Below are 22,743 nucleotides of genomic sequence, written 5' to 3' on the forward strand. Positions count from 1 at the left end.
GATATCTGGCTCTAGATTAGTGATCACATCATCATGATTATCTGGGTCGTGAAGATCTTTTTTGTACAGTTCTTCTGTGTATTCTTGCCACCTCTTCCTAATATTTTCTGCTTCTGTTAGGTCCAGACCATTTCTGTCCTTTACCGAGCCCATCTTTGCATGAAATGTTCCCTTGGTATCTCTAATTTTCTTGAAGAGATCTCTAGTCTTTCCCATTCTGTTCTTTTCCTCTGTTTGTTTGCATTGATCGCTGAAGAAGGCTTTCTTATCTCTTCTTGCTCTTCTTTGGAACTCTGCATTCAGATGCATATATCTTTCCTTTTCTCCTTTGCTTTTCGCCTCTCTTCTTTTCATAGCTATTTTTAAGGCCTCCCCAGACAGCCATTTTGCTTTTTTGCATTTCTTTTGCATCGGGATGGTCTTGATCCCTGTCTCCTGTACAGTGTCACGAACCTCAGTCCATAGTTCATCAGGCACTATCTATCAGATCTAGGCCCTTAAATCTATTTCTCACTTTCACTGTATAATCATAAGGGATTTGATTTAGGTCATACCTGAATGGTCTAGCGGTTTTCCCTACTTTCTTCAATTTGAGTCTGAATTTGGTAATAAGGAGTTCATGATCTGAGCCATAGTCAGCTCCCGGTCTTGTTTTTGTTGACTGTATAGCGCTTCTCCATCTTTGGCTGCAAAGAATATAATCAATCTGATTTTGGTGTTGACCATCTGGTGATGTCCATGTGTAGAGTCTTCTCTTGTGTTGTTGGAAGAGGGTGTTTGCTATGACCAGTGCATTTTCTTGGCAAAACTCTGTTAGTCTTTGCCTTGCTTCATTCCGCATACCAAGGCCAAATTTGCCTGTTACTCCAGGTGTTTCTTGACTTCCTACTTTCGCATTCCAGTCCCCTATAATGAAAAGGACATCTTTTTTGGGTGTTCTAAAAGGTCTTGTAGGTCTTCATAAAACTGTTCAACTTCAGCTTCTTCAGCGTTACTGGTTGGGGCATAGACTTGGATAACTGTGATATTGAATGGTTTGCCTTGGAAACGAACAGAGATCATTCTGTAGTTTTTGCAATTGCATCCAAGTACTGCATTTTGGACTCTTTTGTTGACCATGATGGCTACGCCATTTCTTCTGAGGGATTCCTGCCCGCAGTAGTAGATGTAATGGTCACCTGAGTTAAATTCACCCATTCCAGTCCATTTTAGTTTGCTGATTCCTAGAATGTCAACGTTCACCCTTGCCATCTCTTGTTTGACCGCTTCCAATTTGCCTTGATTCATGGACCTGACATTCCAGGTTCCTATGCAATATTGCTCTTTACAGCATCGGCTCTTGCTTCCATCACCAGTCACATCCACAGCTGGGTATTGTTTTTGCTTTGGCTCCATCCCTTCATTGTTTCTGGAGTTATTTCTCCACTGATCTCCTGTAGCATATTGGGCACCTACTGACCTGGGGACTTCCTCTTTCAGTGTCCTATCATTTTGCCTTTTCATACTGTTCATGGGGTTCTCAAGGCAAGAATACTGAAGTGGCTTGCCATTCCCTTCTCCAATGGACCACGTTCTGTCAGACCTCTCCACCATGACCCGCCCATCTTGGGTTGCCCTGCGGGCATGGCTTAGTTTCATTGAGTTAGACAAGGCTGTGGTCCTAGTGTGATTAGATTGACTAGTTTTCTGTGAGTATGGTTTCAGTATGTCTGCCCTCTGATGCCCTCTTGCAACACCTACCCTGTAAAAGGAAGCCAAAAGTAGTAAACCTATGTTCAGTAATCAATATTTCATTATTTTACCTTATTTGGAAATGAACTATCCATCATTTAATTTCACTTGGCAAAACTTTAGGATTTCAAGTTACCAAAAAGATAGAGAGAAACCATTACGGAAAGCTCACCTAAAAAGTTTTATCCCATTTGCATCCATTCAGTTTATTTATTTCACTTAATTTCTATAAGTGCTTCATTTCTTTGAGCCAGTTAAATAGAGCTCTCTTAATAGTAATTTTGGCACTACCCTCTGAAGGTAGAAAATACTGTACATCTATAATACACACATAAACACACATAAATAGACAGTTGCTAGCAGGGACCTTATAGCTTCTGTTTTAAGATAACTGCCATTAATTGGGTACAGTAATTCACTAGTTGTAAAATAAATTGAATCTAAATTGTTTTTCTGGTAGGTAGAGCAAGCTAAGGTTATTTGCTCAGGTGGGTCAAAGCATTTTTACGAATATTTTTTTGGGAAGACACTTAGAAGATTTTTTTATTTGCCTATTTTTGATTTGACTGTTTTCCCTTTCCTTTACCATAAGAAAACGGTCAAATGAAAAAGTTCATAGAATATTTATATCTCAGAGTTACAGACAAAGAATGCAAGTTCCACTAAGGGGTACTTTGGTTTCCTAAGGCCAGATTTTTTTTTTTTACGCAACTTACAAGCTTTTGTAAGTTTTTTAAAACTTACAAGATAAATAAGGGAGGTTTAGTCAGTTCAGTCAGTTCAGTTGCTCGGTCGTGTCTGACTCTTTGCGACCCCATAAACCATAGCACCTCAGGCCTCCCTGTCCATCACCAACTCCCCGAGTCCACGCAAACCCACGTCCATTGAGTCGGTGATGCCATCCAACCATCTCATCCTCTGTCGTCCCTTTCTCTTCCTGCCCTCAATCTTTCCCAGCATCAGGGTCTTTTCAGATGAGTCAGCTCTTTACATCAGGTGGCCAAAGTATTGGAGTTTCAGCTTCAACATCAGTCCTTCCAGTGAACACCCAGGACTGAGCTCCTTTAGGATGGACTGGTTGGATCTCCTTGCAGTCCGAGGGACTCTCAAGAGTCTTCTCCAACACCACAGTTCAAAAGCGTTAATTCTTTGGCGCTCAGCTTTCTTTATGGGGACTTGTAAAAGGAATAGGTGGACTGTGAACTGCCTCTGGAGTTGTATTCTCAGTTTTACAAAGATTTATAAATAAGGATAGTTGCTTTCATTTCCTCAGGGAATTGGGTTGCAACTTAAAATGACATCATAGGTTGATCCTCCCATTCAGCTACATTATTCTTAATTTGCTTTTTTCTGTGTGTGTACACACACAGCCCCTCACATACCCCTCTGTATATCAGGAACAAGATTTCTAACCTAGATGGAAATTAAAAGATTTCTATTTTCTGGACTTAGAACTGTTTGCCTTTGAAAGGTTTTGGTAAATCCTTTCCAGAGGCTTTAGAAGGTTTTTCTTTCCCTCTGGGTACATAGTTTCATTTTGGTTTAGTGGAGGAGACCTAAAAAAACATTCCTATCAGGCTCTGAATATCTGCTTTCACTTTCTGACCAACATCTGACCATAGAGCTACTTTAAAAAAATCCTTTAAAATATCTTGTCAGTTTTCACTTGGGACAAACAGTAAGCATTTCCCAATTTTCAGTTGACACAGCCAATAAATGTTGACAACCTCTTGGACTTAAGAGGCATCCCCATAGAAGGTACAAAAATTGTTTAAATTTTTTTCTCTTTTTGGGTACTATAAGCAGTGGTGTATCTGGGAAGAATTCTCACCTTTAGCTGGCTTCTGCCAGTTTTCCCAGGGTCCCATCTGCAGACTCCTAGGGGGATTTAATGTAGAGGGTATAGCTCCAATATCTGCCAGATGCCAAGATTTTTCACTAATTTAGTTTCCCTTGGATGTTTAAGGAAATAACATAGCAGTTTCCCCATAAAGTCCCTCAGAGTCTTATCAACTCTGAGAGGAATCCACATGAGAGCCCTCCTTCAAGGGTAGATAGGGGGGTGTAAGTCCAGTAACTTGGCCGACTTTCAAGGTCTTGTAGTCTCCTTAGAGTGGAAAGATGGTTTAGACTGAGGATTACTAGAAGGAGTACTCAGCTAGAGGAGGAAAGGCGGCAGGTAGTACAAGTTGCGTCTGTCTTGCAGTCTTTTGTTGTAGGTATCTCTGTGTCTAATTTTTTGTTGGCCTTTTTCAGTGAATTTTTCAATGAAGCTATTCTGGAACTATAAGCTTTTTGGAATTCTATATACCAATTAAAATAGATGTCCCATTCTATTTGTTTAATTTAGGAACCCTGCTTTCAAGTGCACTTCTTAAATGATCTTATCTAATTGGAATGTTCCTCTTAATGGCCGTTGTAATTTCCCTGAGGGCTGGTAACAGTTTAGGAGGGTCCTCAGCTGCAAATGAGGTTCAACCCACATTTCTGTCCAGCCATGTCTTGCTGCACATGGGCTACAACCCACATTTCTTTCAGCCATATTTTGGGGCCCCTAACCTAATGGCTCTCAAGGTAAGTTCCCAGGATCCAAAACAACGATCTTGTCTAATTCCAGGTTGTTTTTGATAAGATTTTGTTATTTTTCGTAGATATTTAAAACTTCGTGAACTATAGTTTTTAGATAAAATAAACATATGTGTCAGAAATTGGCACACTTAACTCCTTGAATTTAAGGACCCTAGATGTTATTATTATTTATTTACATTTAGTTAAACCTTTGGATCTCTCAGAGCTAAGAAAGATGAGTATGCTGTTGTATTGGAGATTGTATGATGTTTTACAGTGTAACTCATTACACAAATTTTCTTGAGGTTGGCAGGCAACCTAATGTCAATCTAACCCATTCAGTGACCACCTTGCCCTAACATGAGGGTATTTTAGAGTTAGGTGGCAAGTACTTTGATAGCTTTCAAACTCGACTTATGCCCACCAATTTTCACAGCTTTTTTCGGCCTCCAAGATTTCTATTAGCAGTAGCCTTTATCCATACAAAACAAGACAAACAGACGTGTGCACTTCATCACAACAGCCGTAATCAAGATGTTGACAGTGAACTGGCCAAGAGAAGGCACTGTGTGCACCACCAGCAATTCCCAAATTGGCAACTGGGAACTGGGGAAAAGTCACAACCAGCAGACCCCCAAAATGAGGGCTGTGGATTGGCCTGGGTTTCTGAAAAGGGGTAATGTATACGGACTCATTGGAAAAGACCCTGATGCTGGGAAAAATTGCAGGCAGGAGGAGAAGGGGATGACAGAGGATGAGATGGTTGGATGGCGTCACTGACTCAATGGACATGGGTTTGGGTGGATTCCGGCAGTTGGTGATGGACAGGGAGGCCTGGTGTGCTGTGGTTCATGGGGTCGCAAAGAATTGGACACGACTGAGCAACTGAACTGAATGTCCTAAAAGAGGCATATTCTCTTACGTAACTATAATACTATATTACACTGAAAAAATAAAATTAATAGAGTAATATTTCCTGGCATATTTCATATTCAGAATTCCCCAGTTGTGCAGAAGTGCCTTTGTAGTTATGTTTTCTTTCCCTTTGGAAGAGCCTTCCCTAGCCTTCTTGTTTTCTCCATTCACTCTGCTTTCTTGCCTGTTTTTCTGAGCTTGCCCCTGAAGGGTGCATTCACACTGCTGTCTCCTACGTTTTTATTTATCCCACCCCATGGAATATGATGTAGACAAATTCTTGAATGACCTTGAAATCCCATGGAGCATTTTCAGTACTTATTTTGCTTGACTTCTGGCAATACCTGGCCCTCCTGTACACGCCCATCTTAAAATATTCAATGGCTCTTAGCTTCAGTGACAGCCTCTTCTCCTGGTTTTTCTATTACGTCTCCGTTTGAACTATTTATGAGGGCTCCATTTTCTCCCAGCTTCTAAATATTGGGGCTTCTCTGGGTTTCTCTCAGCTCTCTTACTTGGTCACTCTAATGCTCTCCTTGGGTGACTTTACTCCTGTGGCTTTAATTATCATCAATATGTCAAAGCTGCTGTATCTTTATTTTGAGCTCATATCATATACTATAAACTCTGGTTTGTTGGCCTCGATTGGGAGTCATTTTAGACAAGTACATTTCTTTGTAAATGGAGACTACTGTCTCCATCTGAAATTATGATCCCTCTCAATAACAATTTTTAGTTACTTACTTTTTAATATGATAATGTGTTGGCCTTATGGTTTATGTAGGATTGACACTACAAACAGTTATTGCTTACATGAAACAGGCAAACAAAAAGCCAATTAACCTTTTTGTTCTTTATACCACTTAAATTCATCTTCATCTTTTCCCTTTTTACTGCATAATTAATCCATCTCTGCTTTAGAGATGTCAAGTATTATGAGACTCTGACATTGACTCTTTAGATAGCCACTCTAGTACTTTAGAAGGTATTGCTGAAAGGATATGAAGTCCTACTTCTTTACTTTTTTTGGCCAAATTCCAGCCTTGACTAAATTCACCAAGAAGCCAGCCTTATAGTTGGATCCTCTTAATTACTAGAAAATCCTGTTACAGATACATATCAATTCAATTTAACAAAGGGCAGTACCTCAGCCCCAATTGCCAATTTTAGGTATACCTTGTTTTATTGCACTTTGCTTTATTGTGCTTTGCAGATATTGTGTTTTTTACAAATTGAGGTTTGTAGCAATCCTATTGGCACCATTTTTCCAGCAGCATTTGTTCACTTCATGTCTCTCTTTGTCACATTTTGATAATTCTGACAGTATTTTCACCTTCACCTTTTCCATTTTATTATGGTTGTTAACAGTGATCTGTGATCAGTGATCCTTGATGTTACTATTGTAATTGTTTTGACATTTTTTAGCAATAAAGTATTTTTTAAATTAAGGTATGTACATTTTTTAAGACAATGCTATTGTACACTTAGTAGGATATAATATAGTATAAACATAACTTTTATATGCACTGAGGAAAAAATTTATGTGACTCTCTTTATTGCATTATTTATTTTATTGTGGTTGTCTGGAACCTAAATCTCCCCAAGATATGCCTGTGTTTCCTATAATCAGAACACTTTTCTATATGATTATGGCTTTATACTACATTATCTTTCTAGCAGCTGCAAAATTCAAAGATTTAATGCTAATTATATTTGATCTTGGGTGAATGAATGTGGCAGTATAACTCCAGTTAGTAATTAATAACAAAGAAGACGTAAAACAAAATTGTAGTTAAGGTATTTAACTTTTTTTCTTGAGTGAGGATTAAAGGTCATTATTGAATTGTTAAGTACAAGATACTTCTTACAAGAAAATATTTTAATTCTTTAAAATAATAGTAAATCTTTTACATAGCTAAATTTATTTACAATAATTATTTTAAAAATTTGTATTTTCATGATAATGATTGTTTTAGAACAATCATTCTGCTGCTCCACTTCAGCTGTTTCCTCCCATTTCCTGGCTACCATGGCCACCTGGATCACCTCTCTCTGGGATCTTTATGATCAAATGATTGTTATCCCATTCTCATAATCTCTCAATTTTCATTGAATGTTCTGGACTTCCCATTGTCTCTGTATCCGCACCCCTTCTTCACTTTTTTCCCCATCCATTTCTCCCCATCTTCTGTTGGCTATCACTTGAACCAGTTAACAAATGTACACAGTAATCACGTTTTAGGCCATTTAAAGGAAGAGTAATAGGTGAACTGTTTGTTCCTAGACCAGTTGCTAGCAAACTTTGGCTATAGTTTCTTTTTTTTTTTTTCATTATTAAAATTATTTATTTATTTTAAAATGAAACAAAGATGAATATTTTTAATGATAAAAGGTACAACTCACAAGATAGACATCTGTTTCTTCTGATTTTTGCTTTTGTCTAATGGTTTATGATGGCTATAGTTTCTCGATGGGAAAGCCAAGGATATTAGTAATTGACTTGGATTTTTCTACACAGATAATTCAGATTTTTTTTTTTTGAGTAGCCTTTAGAATTTGTCTTTTGTACCCAGAAGGTTCTGATTTGAGTGTTCACATTTACACATCCTATTTTATCCTTTAATGGTTATTTTCAGCTTTGCTATAGGCTTGGTAGGCTGCAGCTGGGGCACTACAAAAAAAAAAAGAGGAATGAATTAGAGTATTGTATAATTGGAAAGAATCTTAGAGATTATATAATTCCAAATTCTCATTGTTCATATGAGAAATTGAGGATCAGAGAGGTTAAGCGATTTGCCAGAGGTTACACAGTTTGCACCTGGTTGAGTTAGGACCAAAATGGAAATCTCCAGATTATAAATTCAGAACTTATTTTTACTATCCCATGTGAATGGGTTGGTGGGTGGGCGAGTGTGTGAGTAATTAAAAGTCAGAGAAATGACTTCTTTTTCTTCCCCTTCTCTGACTGGAAAGCCAGATGTTTCCAAGAATAATAAAACTATGATCTCTTTTGTCATTTGGAAAAGTGATAGTTGTGTTTAAGCATCTGTCATTGTTTGAAGACTGGACCTCAGGTTTTCCTCTTATTTCTCTCTTGTTTAAGAAAAATGCTTTCCAGGGACAAGGATGCTGTATTGTGCGCTTGCTGGCAGGTATGCCAGAGTTTGTGAAGGAGCAAGCCTCATAGGGTCCTTGCCTTGCTTGCTGCTCAGGAAGCAGACTTTGTGACCATCTCCTGTCTGCTGGCCGTGTATGCGCTTTGAGCTGGTTTTCCGACGAAGCTGGAAGTCTCACTGGGACAGCCATATACTCTAGCAGATGGCAGACACCTGTAAACAGAAGTGTCAGTGAAAACTGTGGTCCCGGAATTGAGCCATACCCTATTCTTTCTGTGCTTTGGACAGCTGAGGCAGTAGATGCTTTCCCTTCTTGTTTCAAGTCTTTTGCTTCTAGACGGTTCATTCTTTTTCCAGTTCATTTGAATTCATTTTAATCAGCTCTATCACACTCGTGTCTCTCTCCTGATTTAAAGTTACATTAAATATTCACTCATCCTGTTGCCTCCTCAGGAGGCCTCTGCCAGCAGAATTTCAAAAGCAGAGTCTTTAAATGCCTTATCATTCTGAATATAAAACTTCTTATTTAAAGGACTGTCGAATAAACTCCTATTTAAAAAGCCAAACCAAGCATAAGATTCACCAATTAGCATGAAGAGAAACACAAGACAGTAAGTTTTAATTGAATAGTAATTCCATTCAGTCAGTCAGTCATTTAATAAATATTTATTGCACATTTACTATGTTCCAGGGATGGTTCCAGACCCAGGGGCTATAGCAGCTAACCCTGTGGACCAAAATCCCAGCTGTAATGGAGATTACAGTCTAGTGAAAGGAGTCAGTAACAAATGAGTGAAACAAATGCTCTATCAGAAGGTGACACGTGCTGTGGAGAGAAAATAAAGGAGATAGGCAGTGGGGGGTTGGGTGCCATTTTCAAGGGGTAGTCAGGAAAGGCCTCACTTAGAAGGTGATGTTTGAGCCAAGACCGTGGACTCTGAGGGAGTCTTGTGCATCCTGGTTTGCACGGCTCTTTTGGGTCTTGGTTTCTGAGATGGTAACCTGTTTGTTCACAGTAGTTTGTGAATTCGTAAATGAAATATTACATATAATTAGAAAGTCTTTGAGGGTACTAGAAGTTGCTAGCCTCTCTGAAGCTGAAGTTTCCTTATGTGTAACATGGAGATGATAATACTTGTGGGACTAAATGTCTTATAGTAGACTGTTGAACTTATGGTGCTACTTTGCTCTACTGTTAGTTATAGAAATAACAATAAACTTGATTTTTTTTTTTTGGTGGTGTTAATACTAAATAGACTTTAGTGGTCATTTTTTCTACGACATCACTAAGCAGATGAAGAGGCACTGAAAAGATCAATGGCTCTATGGAACTTAAGATCTTGGGCTATGGGGTCATTGAGACCTGGGTTCAATTCATTGCTGTCCATTTCCACTTACTGGCTACGTGCCCTTAAGTACGTCTCCCCCAGCTTCACAGGGTGGCAAGGACTGACTACAGAGATGAATCCCTTGCCTGGTCTTCAGTACGTGCCCAGGAAATAGCCCTGGAAGAGTTCTGTTATGCTTGGTGGACAGAGAGCCCCTGAGATGAGAGTTGGTTGATTATGACAATGACTGTCCCACAGAAGAGGCCTTTCAGGTGTGTCTGCGCTGCACATAATGATATGGCGAGAACGCTTGAGTTTTCAGACATTGTACTATCAATTACTTGCTTTGTGATATTGAACGTCACTTGATTTCTTCTCCCTCTGGTTTTCCCCTGTAAAGGTAATGATACTTGACCTTATGCCTGTTTCTTGGGGTTTTCTGGAAGCTGAATAATGAAATGACAGTCTCTGGAATCTGACAACCTTGGAGAAGTTCACAAACAAATACCCTCAGATGACTAGTGTATACTCGTTGTACCACGGCAGTACTAAACTGAGAGGCTGGATCGCTGCTTTCCGAACTCAAATTGTTCTTGTTAGAGTCAACTCTTAATTCTTATGTGCTAACTGGGAAAAATTATAGCCTGAATAAAAGGAGCCAGCTGGTGTTGATTACTCGTCACTCTAAAAGTTGAGAAAGGCATAAGAGACTATATTTTAAATTTCATTATCTCTCACCTGATTTCTTTCTTCAAAGCTGTGAAGTTGCAGGATGGTTCAGAGGCTCCCAGGCCCAGAAAAGAGCCAGTGTGCCTGAATAATCTATAAGCAAAACAATACTTGTCACTATAGTTGCCATTTATTTATCAAGTGTTTGACACTGGGCATTGGACTAAACTGTTCACCTATGGTATCTCATTTCATCCTCATAGTAACTCTGTGGAGAAGGCAGTGGCATTCCACTCCATTACTCTCGCCTGGCAAATCCCATGGACGGAGGAGCCTGGTGGGCTGCAGTCCATGGGGTCGCAAAGAGTCGGACACGACTGGGCGACTTCACTTTCACTTTTCACTTTTATGCATTGGAGAAGGAAATGGCAGCCCACTCCAGTGTTCTTGCCTGGAGAATCCTAGGGATGAGGGAGCCTGGTGGGCTGCCGTCTCTGGGGTCGCACAGCGTCGAACATGACTGAAGCGACTTAGCAGCAGCAGTAACTCTGTGAAGGAGCGGGGGGTGTGTTCTTTTAACAGTTGAATCACAGGTGCAGAAGGTGGAGTGAATCATACTTCTCATTATGTTGTACATTGTCATACTGGTCTGCACGACACCGTTTCTTATGGTAGTTCACTAGCTTATTCCCCTTTAACCATGTACTCTATGCTCATTCATTTACCCACCCCTCACAAATAACCGATCTCTTATTTTTCATATCTTTTCCTTTCTGTATATTCTTATGAAACATACCTTGTGGTTTCATGTGTGTTGAAAATTTATATAAAATGATATGTTATATTCTGTCTCTCATTTCTAATAACTGTTCTGACTAAAGTACTATATTTTTAAGACCCATCCACATTGTGAAATGTTGCTTCCAATTGTGGCATAATACTCCATGGTGTGCATCCACCACAATCACATATTCTCCTTCCTAGCAGTGGACAGCCGGGCTGCATTGGTGTTAAACTCCCTATTGCCACCAACAAAGAATTATTGTATCCCTGTATGTCTCCTTTATGACCTGTGTGAGAATTGCTTTGGGGTATATAGTGAAGGATGGAATTGCTACTTCATAGGGCATGCATAGACTTCATATGCCTAAGTAGTGCCAGAGAAGGAAAGTAAAGCTGTGAAAGCTCTAATAACTTTCCCCAAATCACATAGACAGTAATCAGCAGAGATAGGATTCAAAAATTCTACTCTGATGGCTGTGTCATCATTAGTCCTATTTGAGACTTGAGGACATTGTACAAAAGCATAAAGTTACATCTCATTGTCTGTAGTTTTTATGTTCTTAGAACCTAGGAATCCAGGTGGACTGATTTTTTTTCTGAAGCACTTATCGTCCCCCAACCCCACCCATAGCTCCATAGTAACTGTTTTTCTTTGTCTTTCATATCCTGTGGGTCTGCAGCACTAAAAGCCGCATTGGTCATACAGAACTGGTACCGAGGTTACAGAGCCCGGTTGAAGACCAGACAACGGTATGCCCTCACCATCTTCCAGTCCATCGAATACGCTGATGAGCAAGGCCAGTTGCAGGTCTGTTTTGCAAGCTTGTCTCTTCTTTTGATAAAATGCTTCTCTTTACTCCTTTTATTGAAATAATGAAAGGTTGAGTCCATTTTAATAGCAGAGGAACCTTGGTGAAAGACTTTTATAGAGGATATAGTGACATTATTTTGGAACTAGCTATTGAGAGAATATGATTTGGAAACAGGATGGTGTTTTTCAGTTCTGAAGTTCATATTTTTAAGACAGCTACTAGATGTCCAGTTAACTAATAAAAAAATGGTCTTATTCTTTTTTTCAATATGTGTCCTAATAGTAAAGTTGCTACTTCATGAAGTAAATAATATTTTAAGGAGTTAAATAAATGGAAGAATTTCCTGGGGTCAAACATACGAAAATTCTAGAAGAAAATATAGATGGGTGGGGAAAGACTTTTTCAAGCTTGCAAAAGCAATATGTAAATCCAGCTTTAACAATAAAAAGATCTCAGAAAGATCTACAATGTATTTGTTAATGAAAAATCAACTTGTGGAACAATATGAATTTTATCCCATATATGTGAAAGAAAATGCAACATACAATAAAAGTTTGGGAAATGATATACAGTAAAGTATTTACTATGTCCATTTCTGGGAAGAAGCGTGGTAGTGGTAGGTGGGAGGGGACTTCGCATTTTTATTCTGTATCATTTGTATTTTTCAACAATCGTATCTTTATAAGTGTATCACACAATATAATTTAAGTAAAATGTTATATAAAATAATAAATATAATTAAAAACAATTGCGATTTCAAAAAGAATTAAAGAAATTGCTGGATTTATTCTGAGTAGCTATAAAAATTATATACTATGATTTAGTCAGATATTCCCTTAGCAGTTCACAGCACTGACTGTCCTTTTCAGCACTGTAGAATATAGTGACGGAGATTAAGAGAGAGTGAGCTCTTAAATTGATATGCTTTATACACAAATGTTCCAGTGTTAGTACATTCTTTAAATATTGAGTCTTTTTTAATAACAAGTTTATTGGGGTATAATTCACCCATTTAAAGTAGACAATTCAGTGGCCTTTAGTTTATTCGCAAAGTTGTGTAATCATCACCACAATATAGTTTAGAACACTTTCATCACCACCCCCTTCAACAACAAAAAAAATACCTCTACACTCATTAGCACTCACTCCCCATTCCTGCGCTCTGCGGTCCCTGGCAACTGCTAATCCGTTTTTTGTCTTTCTGGATTTGCTTTTTGTGGCCATTTCAAATAAATAGAGTCACATCGCATGCGATTCTTTGTGACTGCCTTCTTTCACCGAGCATAATGCCTTCAAGGTTCATCCCTCTTATAGCATGTGTCAGTACTTCATTCTTCTTTATTGCTGAACGTTGTTCTGTTGTATAGATCTAGGACATTTTGTTTATCCTTTCCTCAGTGAATGCATCATTTGGGTTGCTTCTACTTTTTTTGTCTATTATGAATAATGCTGCTATGAATATTTGTGTGCAAGTTTTTCTGTAAACATATTTTTTTTTCAGTTCTCTTAGATATATACCTAGGAGTGGAATTTCTGGGTCATTGAGTAAGTCTCTGTTTAACTTTTTGAGTAATTACTAAACTGTTTTTCAAAGCAGCTGCACCATCTTACATTCCCACCAGCAATGTATGAGGGCTTTAATTTTGCCACATCTGTGTCAACATTTGTTATTCTTTATGTTTTCGATGATAGTCATCCTAGTATATGTGAAGTGGTGTCTCATTGTGAGTTCTATTGACTCTTTTTTTTTTCTTTATTTATTTTTTTAAATTATTTATTTATTTTTTAAACTTTTTATTTTCTATTGACTCTTAATTGACAAATCCATCAACAGCTTTAAAATCATACGTTTTCGTATTTGTATGGAAGGTTTTCCTTCCCAGATCTACTCCCAGATTGATAAGGTTCCTTAGTGTTCACTCTTCATAGGAGATGAAGCTTGGAAGTTATCTGTGCTGTATACTTGCAGGTCTTTGCAGATAATTTGTGGTCACAGAGGCAGTATTTTGGTGATGGTTGGAATGCTGGTAGATTTCCATCTTTCCTTCCTCCCTCCTTTCCTTCCTTCCTTTCCCAAATATGTTTGACATTTAAGAATATCTCGTACTCTCACCATAAAAAGGAATAGAAGAACATAATGAAAAAATATCTAGTAGCTGTCTTAGATTGGTTTCTTTATTTTTTATTTTTTAATATAAATTTATTTATTTTAATTGGAGGTTAATTACTTTACAATATTGTATTGGTTTTGCCATACATCAGCATGAATCCACCACAGGTATACACGTGTTCCCCATCCTGAACCGCCCTCCCTCCTCCCTCCCCGTACCATCCCTCTGGGGATTGGTTTCTTAGAATCAGAGTCTGAGATAGGGCTTCTTGTACAAGTGACTTCCTGAGAGGGTATTCACAGGAAAAACCTGTAAGGGAGCGTGGAAAGCAAGATAGGATGGGGGGAAAAGCTAGGCAAAAATATGGTTTCTGGAAAAATCTGACCTCAGCCTGATCCTGTTGGGAGATCTGAAGTGTGAAATGTGTCAGATTGTCCCACCAGTGGCAACGGAGGCAGTGGTCTGGGCTGTGATACCCTTGCTTCAGTTAGTCATTTGCTATGGGCAGTCCCCCAGGAGGGGAATATCTGATATCCTAAGCGACTCTGCAGGGGTAGTACTGCCCATCGGCCAAGGAAAGTCCTGGGGGGAAGGAGGGCCAGAAGGAGGGAAGATGGGACCCAGTAGCATCTATGGCAGCTTGGAGATGAGAACCTCAGAGAAGTAAAGGGGACTTGCATGGAACACCAACAATGTTTGCCACAATACCTGTTTGGGGTTCATTAATTGATCAGTGTATTTTTATTTTGTACAGCTCTCAAACTTCTTCTCCTTCATGTTGGAAAACTATACACATGTGCAGGAGAAAGAGCCAGGTAAGTAGAAAGTCTAGTCTTTTGAAAAGCAGTCATTAAATATTGAATTGTCTCATCAAGGAATGTGAACTCTTGAAAGTGGGAGAGCACTAAGAAATTAAAAACATATTGTCTATGTGACACCAAACTGGTAAAATCAGTTCAACTGGCTTTTTCCATCCCTGATTGGTGTCAACTAAATTGACCATTTAGTTTTTTTATTAAAAAAAAAAAAAAAAGAATTAGATTTCATTCTACATTAGTGTGTTGAGTATCTTCTCTGAACCACAACCTACTGATGTACAATAGTAACTTAGTAAAGAAGATCTTATTTTTTATCCACAGAACTTTTGTGCTGAGAGATTAAAATATCTTGAATATTTCATGAAACAGATCTGAGGGGGTATGGAAGATTAAACACAGTGGGCACCATCATGTCTCTGTTCTCTCCATATCTGTCATTTATTTAGTCCTTCTGGAATGATGACTAAATACATCATTTCAGATATAGACAATATAAGTGTGATTCAAAATGATTTTAAAATTATAGTTATTCACAAGTCATGTATTCCTCTTGCAAATTAATCTGCCTGTTGTTATTGTCAAGGTAGACACTTGACTTAGAAACCTATTCTTTAATTTGAACCAGCCATTTTTTGCTCTAGTTAAAAATGTGTATGACATCTAAGAGCATCTTTTAATCTATCGGGCGCCCTTCACAGTGGCAAAAGAATGCTGTTTTAATGGTATGCTCTGAGCTAAGTACATATGTGTGAAACTAATTGAAGCATTTAATGATCTGGAGGAGTGGGCAGTGGGTGGAAGTGGGCATTTTGCCATTTTTTTTGTTTTAGATAATTACAATTTGAGGATGGTTTTTTGTGCTTCATGTTCTTTGGCAAAAACATTTCTGAGAGGAAATATAATAATGATGAAATAGCCCTCTTTCTGCTAATGACCTAATATTTTAATCTGGACTATGGAGATTCGTAACTACAGATGGCTGGGTTCCAGCCCAAAGATATTTACTCAGGCTCTGTATTTTTAAAAATCTGCTTTAAAAAAAATTCTGTAAGTGATTTAAAAGTATTTTTAAAATTTTATCAGAGTAGGGGACAGTGGTTTATAATCTTATGTAAACTTCTCTGGAAGAAAAGCATATACATTACAGAAAAGTACACAAATGATAAATATATAGCTTGATAAATTTTCTCAGAATAAACTCAGCCTTGTAACATGCCCCCAGGACAAGAAGTAGAACATCATCATAACCACGGAAACCCCTTCCCGTCTTCCTATACTCACCACCCAGTTCCTGCACCCCGTCACTACTTTTCTGCCTCCTAGGTTAGCTTTGCTTGTTTTTGAACTTCTCTATATAAATGAAAGCATATAGTTTTGCTTCTTTTACTCGACTTTGTATTTGTGAGAGTCATCCATCTGGTCATTCTTATTGCTGAATAATAGTTAGTTTTATAATATACCAAAATTTATCCATTCTACTGTTTATAGACATTTGAGTTTTCAGTTTTGATAATCTAAATGGTACTACTATGCACATTCTTGTACCTGTCCTTTTTAGTGAACACATGTATTATTTTCTTTTGCTGTATATTCATTTTCAGTTATCTATTGCTGTATAACAACCACCACCCCCCCAAATTTAGTGCTTGAAAACAATAGCCATTTTTTTTGCTTGTGATTCTGTGGCTTAGGCATTTGAACAGGGCTCAGTGGGGATGGCTTGTGTGTTGTCTGTGATCAGTTGGGCTCACTCAGCATAGCTGGGTTGGGGAGGGAGTTCCAAATGTTTTAGTCACATGTGTAGAAGTTTGATGTTAGGTATGGACTTGGATATCTCACTTTTCCTCATGCAGCCTCTGTCCAACAGTATTTCCTGGACTTCTTTGACATGGCCTCTGGATCCCAGGAGGGCAAAGAGTGAAGCAGCAAGGCCTCTTTGGGCCTCTGCTCACACAAAATCAGTTCTGCCATATCCTCTTAGTTAAAACAAGCCACAGGACTAGGTGCAGAATCAAAGGGGTTAGGAAAGATCCATCTTTTTTTTTTTTTTGATTTTTTTTTTAAGGTTAAAAATAACCTGAAGATTCATCTCTTGAAAGAGCAGTAGCAGCAGCATTCTATTGTGAAGGGATATGAATATAAGGAGGAATGATTTGTTGAGGACTCTTATTTATAAAGATGTACCACAACCCAGGAAAGGAGATTTGCAGTTACAGGGCACACATATGTTCAGCCTTACTCGGTACTGATAAACAGTTTTACAAAATTGTTGTTACAAGTTATACTGCCAACAGTGTATGAGAGTTCTGGTAGTTCCGTGTCTTCATCAATACTTGAAGTTATCACTCCTTTTCATGTTAGCCATTCTGGTGGGTATGTAGTGATACCACATTTCTGCCTTAATTGGCATTTCCCTGGTGAGCAGAGAAGTTGCTCACCTGTTTGAATGTTTAGCAGTCATGTGGACATCTGGTTTGTCAAAATGCCTGTTCAGGTCTTTTACCCATTTTTCTTTTGGATTATCTGCCTTTTTCTTACCAATTTGTAGCAGTTCTGTAAGTATTCCGAATATGAGACTGTGAGTCTTTGTTAGATAAATTTATTGCAAATATTGATCCTCATCTTTGGGTTTTATCCATCCCCTTAGTCTTTAATCTTCAAGTGGTGTCTTCTGATGAGTAGACATTCTTGATTTTAATTTAGAACAATTTTTTTTTCTTTTATGGTTAATGCTTTCTCTATCCTGCTTAAGAAACCTTTGCCTAATATGAGTGTGTGTGTATGCTCATTTGTGCAAAAATACAGAAGAAACCTACAGGATAAATCAGAAATGAAAGGCAATATTTATCTACAGGGAATGAGGGAATGGAGGGATGAGTGGGAGCAGGGCAGAAAGAACAGGTAGAATGAGGATTAGATAGGAGGGATGAGAGAGGAGTGACACTTCTCTGAGAATACCTTTTTTGTAGTTCTGATTCTTAGAACCATAATAATATTTCACATCCCTAAAAAATAATTAATTAAAAACAGGAAGAAAGAGAGAATGTGATTCCCAAATAGAGTACACACTGTGACAAGTGAACTTAATTGTATTCAGTTCAGTCGCTCAGTCGTGTCCAACTCTTTGCAACCCCATGAACTGCAGCACGCCAGGCCTCTCTGTCCATCACCAACTCCTGGAGTTCATCCAAACCCATGTCCATTGAGTCGGTGATGCCATCCAACCATCTCATCCTCTATCATCCCCTTCTGTCACCTGAAGGAGGTGGGGAAGAAACAAAATAACCAAAGCGACATCATTGCAAAATAGTGTTTTAACCATAAAATGCCTTGATGAGGTTTCATTTTTTATTTATCCTGAGTGCGGTTTACTGAGTTTCTGTTATATCGAAGTTGATATTTTTGTCAGGTTTAGGAAATTTTCATCCATTAATTATTTATAATATCTTTCTTTTCAAGCTAAATATCTTTCTTTGTGACTCCTGGTTTTAACTTAGAAGGCCCTAAAATATTTAAAATGTGGATGCCTATTTTTCTAGTTTTTTATGATTTGAATTTAAAAATGTTAATATTTCATAAATTTTGAATTTTTGACAAACTAACAAGGAAATTTTGATGCCTAGTAGTTGAGAATAATTAAAAAACACAACTGCAGAGAAAATGTCCAAGTAGTTTTTACCTAATTTTTCCCACATTTATTTCACAATGTATCTTTTCATTGTAATTTGTAGTGCCTCTTTTATAGTGTTCAATATATTCATTTAAAAATGTGTAATAGGATATATTTCTGGGTTGTCTGTTATCTTATACATCTCTCTGTTATATAGTCCTAGAATCATACTGATTTAGTTATTATATGTATCAGAAAAAGAGATTTACAGATTATTGCTATATGTTAATTTCACTTAAAAATTTTTTTCCAGCTTTATTAAAATATAATTAACACATAATCTTACATACATTTAAGGTATAAAGTATGATGATTTAATATTTGCATATATTGCAAAATGATTACCGCAGTGTTAGTTATTTAATGATACACGCGTCAAAGACAGTTACAGTTTTGTGTGTGTGGTGATAACTTTTAAAATACACTCTCTTGGGGCTGGTGCACTGGGATGACCCAGAGAGATGATATGGGGAGGGTGGTGGGAGGGGGGTTCAGGGTTGGGAACTCATGTACACCTGTGGTGGATTCATGTCAATGTATGGCAAAACCAATACAGTATTGTAAAGTAAAAAAATAAAATTAAAAAATGAATTAAAAAATAAAAATAAAATATTCTATGATAAACCATAATAGAAAAGAATATAAAAAGAATGTATATATGTGTATTTTATTCAATATTCTGTGATAAACCATAACAGAAAAGAAAACAAAAATAAAATACACTCTCTTAGCACATTTTAATATGGAGTAGAATATTGTTGACTAGAGTCACCATGCTGTACATTATTGTAGGTTGCTTTCTGTTGGCCCTTTTTTGTGGGAATGCCCGAAATGTACCTAGGCCTGTTTGGCGGAAGTGCTGTGACCCCTAAGCAGGATATATTTAGGGACCACAAGGTCACTTTAACATTTCCAGATATGAGGGCCAGATTAATGGTTTTAACTTTGAGCCACCGAGTACCCTGAGATATTCTAAGTGTTCCAGAGGTGAGAGGTGATCTGCATGTCCTACTGCTTGCTCAAAACTAATCCATAGGACTTGATGGGGAGACTACACATCCATTCCCCAGGCTACTTTTTCACATCAGCCTCCTCCCACAGGTAGAAAGCCTATACATATTAATAGCAACAGTTTAAACTGAGGCTGGTGGAAGTGGGGAGTGGGATGGAGTGAGTGGAAGTGTTATTTTGACTTCTCTTTCTGCTTCCCAGATCAAAATGTCCTATCAAGCCAGGTATTTTATATTTTTGTTGCTGTCATGAATAAGATATTTTCCCCACTATCTCACCCTAATGATTATTAGTAGTATTTAATAAAGCTTTTGGTTTCTGTTTATTTTATACTATATTACTTTTCCAGTAACATTAAATAATAATTTTTATTATTACTGGTATTTAGTAAATACCATGTGCCATGTCTTCAAGTGCTTCAGATATATCATTTCATTTAGTTTTCATGACACACCAGTGGAATTAATATTATTATCATTCATCTTTATAATACTAAGTCTTATAAAGGTAGTCTCACAAAGTTACTCATCAGTGGTGGAGCTGTGGTTCAAACCAGTGAGATTAACCTCTGTATTATTTTAATTCTCCTGTCAATTCTGGAAGTTTTTCAGTTGATTTCCTTGAGTTTAGATATTGAATCACATGGTCACAAGTAACTTTATTTTTGTATCTTTCTTTCCAATAGTCACTGCTCTTATTTTTGCTTCATGGTTTATTGTATTTGCTGGAGATAGCAAAACAATGTTAAAATGAAACAGTGAAAGTGGGCATTTAAAAAATATATATATTAAGGAGGTAGCCTTCCATTCCTAGTTGTCTGAGTTTTTTTTAAAAGTCAAGAACATTGTATATTTTTGAGATTAGTTGTTTGTCAGTTGCTTCATTTGCTATTATTTTCTCCCATTCTGAAGGCTGTCTTTTCACCTTGCTTATAGTTTCCTTTGTTGTGCAGAAGCTTTTAATTTTAATCAGGTCCCATTTGTTTATTTTTGCTTTTATTTCCAATATTCTGGGAGGTGGGTCACTCCTGCAGCTCAATTCCAGAAAAATAAATGACCCAATCAAAAAATGGGCCAAAGAACTAAATAGACATTTCTCCAAAGAAGACATACAGATGGCTAACAAACACATGAAACGATGCTCAACATCACTCATTATCAGAGAAATGCAAATCAAAACCACAATGAGGTACCATTTCACGCCAGTCAGAATGGCTGCGATCCCAAAGTCTACAAGTAATAAATGCTGGAGAGGGTGTAGAAAAAAGGGAACCCTCTTACACTGTTGGTGGGAATGCAAACTAGTACAGCCACTATGGAGAACAGTGTGGAGATTCCTTAAAAAACTGGAAATAGAACTGCCTTATGACCCAGCAATCCCACTGCTGGGTACACACACTGAGGAAACCAGAATTGAAAGAGACACGTGTACCCCAGTGTTCATCACAGCACTGTTTATAATAGCCAGGACATGGAAGCAACCTAGATGTCCATCAGCAGATGAATGGATGAGAAAGCTGTGGTACATATATACAATGGAGTATTACTCAGCCATTAAAAAGAATACATTTGAATCAGTTCTAATGAGGTGGATGAAACTGGAGCCGATTATACAGAGTGAAGTGAGCCAGAAAGAAAAACACCAATACAGTATAGTAATACTGTACAGTATATATATGGAATTTAGAAAGATAGTAATGATAACCCTGTATGAGAGCAAAAGAGACACAGATGTACAGAACAGTCTTTTGGACTCTGTGGGAGAGGGAGAGGGTGGGATGATTTGGGAGAATGGCATTGAAACATGTATAATATCATATATGAAACGAATCGCCAGTCCAGGTTCGATGCATGATACTGGATGCTTGTGGCTGGTGCACTGGGACGACCCAGAGGGATGGTACGGGGAGGGAGGAGGGAGGGGGGTTCAGGATGGGGAACACCTGTATACCTGTGGCGGATTCATGTTGATGTATGGCAAAACCAATACAATATTGTAAAGTAATTAACCTCCAATTAAAATAAATTTATATTAAAAGAAAAAAAAATCAAGAACAGGTGTTGAATTTTTAAAAATGTCATTTTGACATCTATTTAACTTACTGTATGGACGCTCAAGGTTTTAATCTAGATTCATAATTCAGAAATGAAGTAACTATAAACATGGTTCAGTTGGTGATTTTCTTTTTCCAGGAAGGTCTGGAGTTTGTTTTCAAAGTGACATGTGGGTGGTAGAGGCAGAAATTGTGTTTTGTTTTGTTTTGTTTTTAAATTATGGGCTTTAGATTTTTCCCTGTCCAGATTTTGAGTCTGTACTGAGTAAAAGAAAAGATTGTGTGTAGGGGGTATTTGTGAGGTATTTTCTTTAGAACAACTTGTAAAGGCATCATTCTGTTGTAATTCAGGATTTTATTATATTTACTTACTGTAGATTCACATTGATAGAATTGTAAACCAAATAGGTAAGGATTAATTCTAATTATATGTTTCACAAATATTCTTATGTTGCTGGCATTCATTAGATTATTATTACTGGTTACAATAGTTACAGCCCAGAAGGATAGTACTTAAATTAGAAATGTTAAAGCTTTTGATTGTTTTCATATATTGACCCACATTAGCTACCCATATTTGGAAGAGAATCTATGTTATTCCTTTTTATGTGGATAAAAAACAGCAGAAGGATTATGACTTGATGTTTACTGATATTTTATACTGAGCAGTTTTGATTAAGAATTGGTTTAGGGAAATGGTGCTTTTTCATATATTTATCACTGAACTTAAATGAGGATCATCGGATGCATGAAAGGAAGGGCCAAATTGGATTTCTTTTAAAGAAGAAAAACAATATTTTTATTATGGTTTTAAATAATATGACTGAGTTTTAATAACCAGAACTGATGGCATTGACATGATGTGTCACTTAGCTGACGAGAAAGGGAAATTTGACAGAACACTGGTGAAGGCAGTGATCGGGAAAAGAAAGTCACTTCTTGTTTATACCTCACCAGTTGGGATTACTCAGTTAGTTTTAAAATGATATAGTGAAACTACAGGATTGTTTTTGGTTTTGTTTGTTTGTTGTGTTTTCCCAAGAAGAGCTTAATTTTTCAGTATGTAGAGTTAAGAGGAAAGGGTTTTTTTTGTTGTTGTTGTTGTTGTTTTTAGTAAACTGCAATTCTAAGAAAGACTACCAAGTAGAAATGATCATT

The 22,743-nt window shown here is 37.5% G+C and overlaps 1 protein-coding gene across 35 annotated transcripts in view; it reads left to right on the plus strand.

Moving 5' to 3' along the window:
- PPEF1 (protein phosphatase with EF-hand domain 1) overlaps positions 1 to 22,743 on the plus strand; it is a 147,528-nt gene that overhangs the window by 56,432 nt on the left and 68,353 nt on the right. For all 35 annotated transcript variants that reach the window (XM_070289812.1, XM_070289833.1, XM_070289817.1 and 32 more), the window contains 2 exons: positions 11,791 to 11,918; positions 14,788 to 14,848. In XM_070289812.1, coding sequence (XP_070145913.1) covers positions 11,791 to 11,918; positions 14,788 to 14,848 — 189 coding nt within the window. The remainder of the gene's footprint in view (positions 1 to 11,790; positions 11,919 to 14,787; positions 14,849 to 22,743) is intronic.

This window comes from Ovis canadensis, chromosome X (genome assembly GCF_042477335.2).
Source record: "Ovis canadensis isolate MfBH-ARS-UI-01 breed Bighorn chromosome X, ARS-UI_OviCan_v2, whole genome shotgun sequence".
Taxonomy (NCBI): Eukaryota; Metazoa; Chordata; class Mammalia; order Artiodactyla; family Bovidae; genus Ovis; species Ovis canadensis.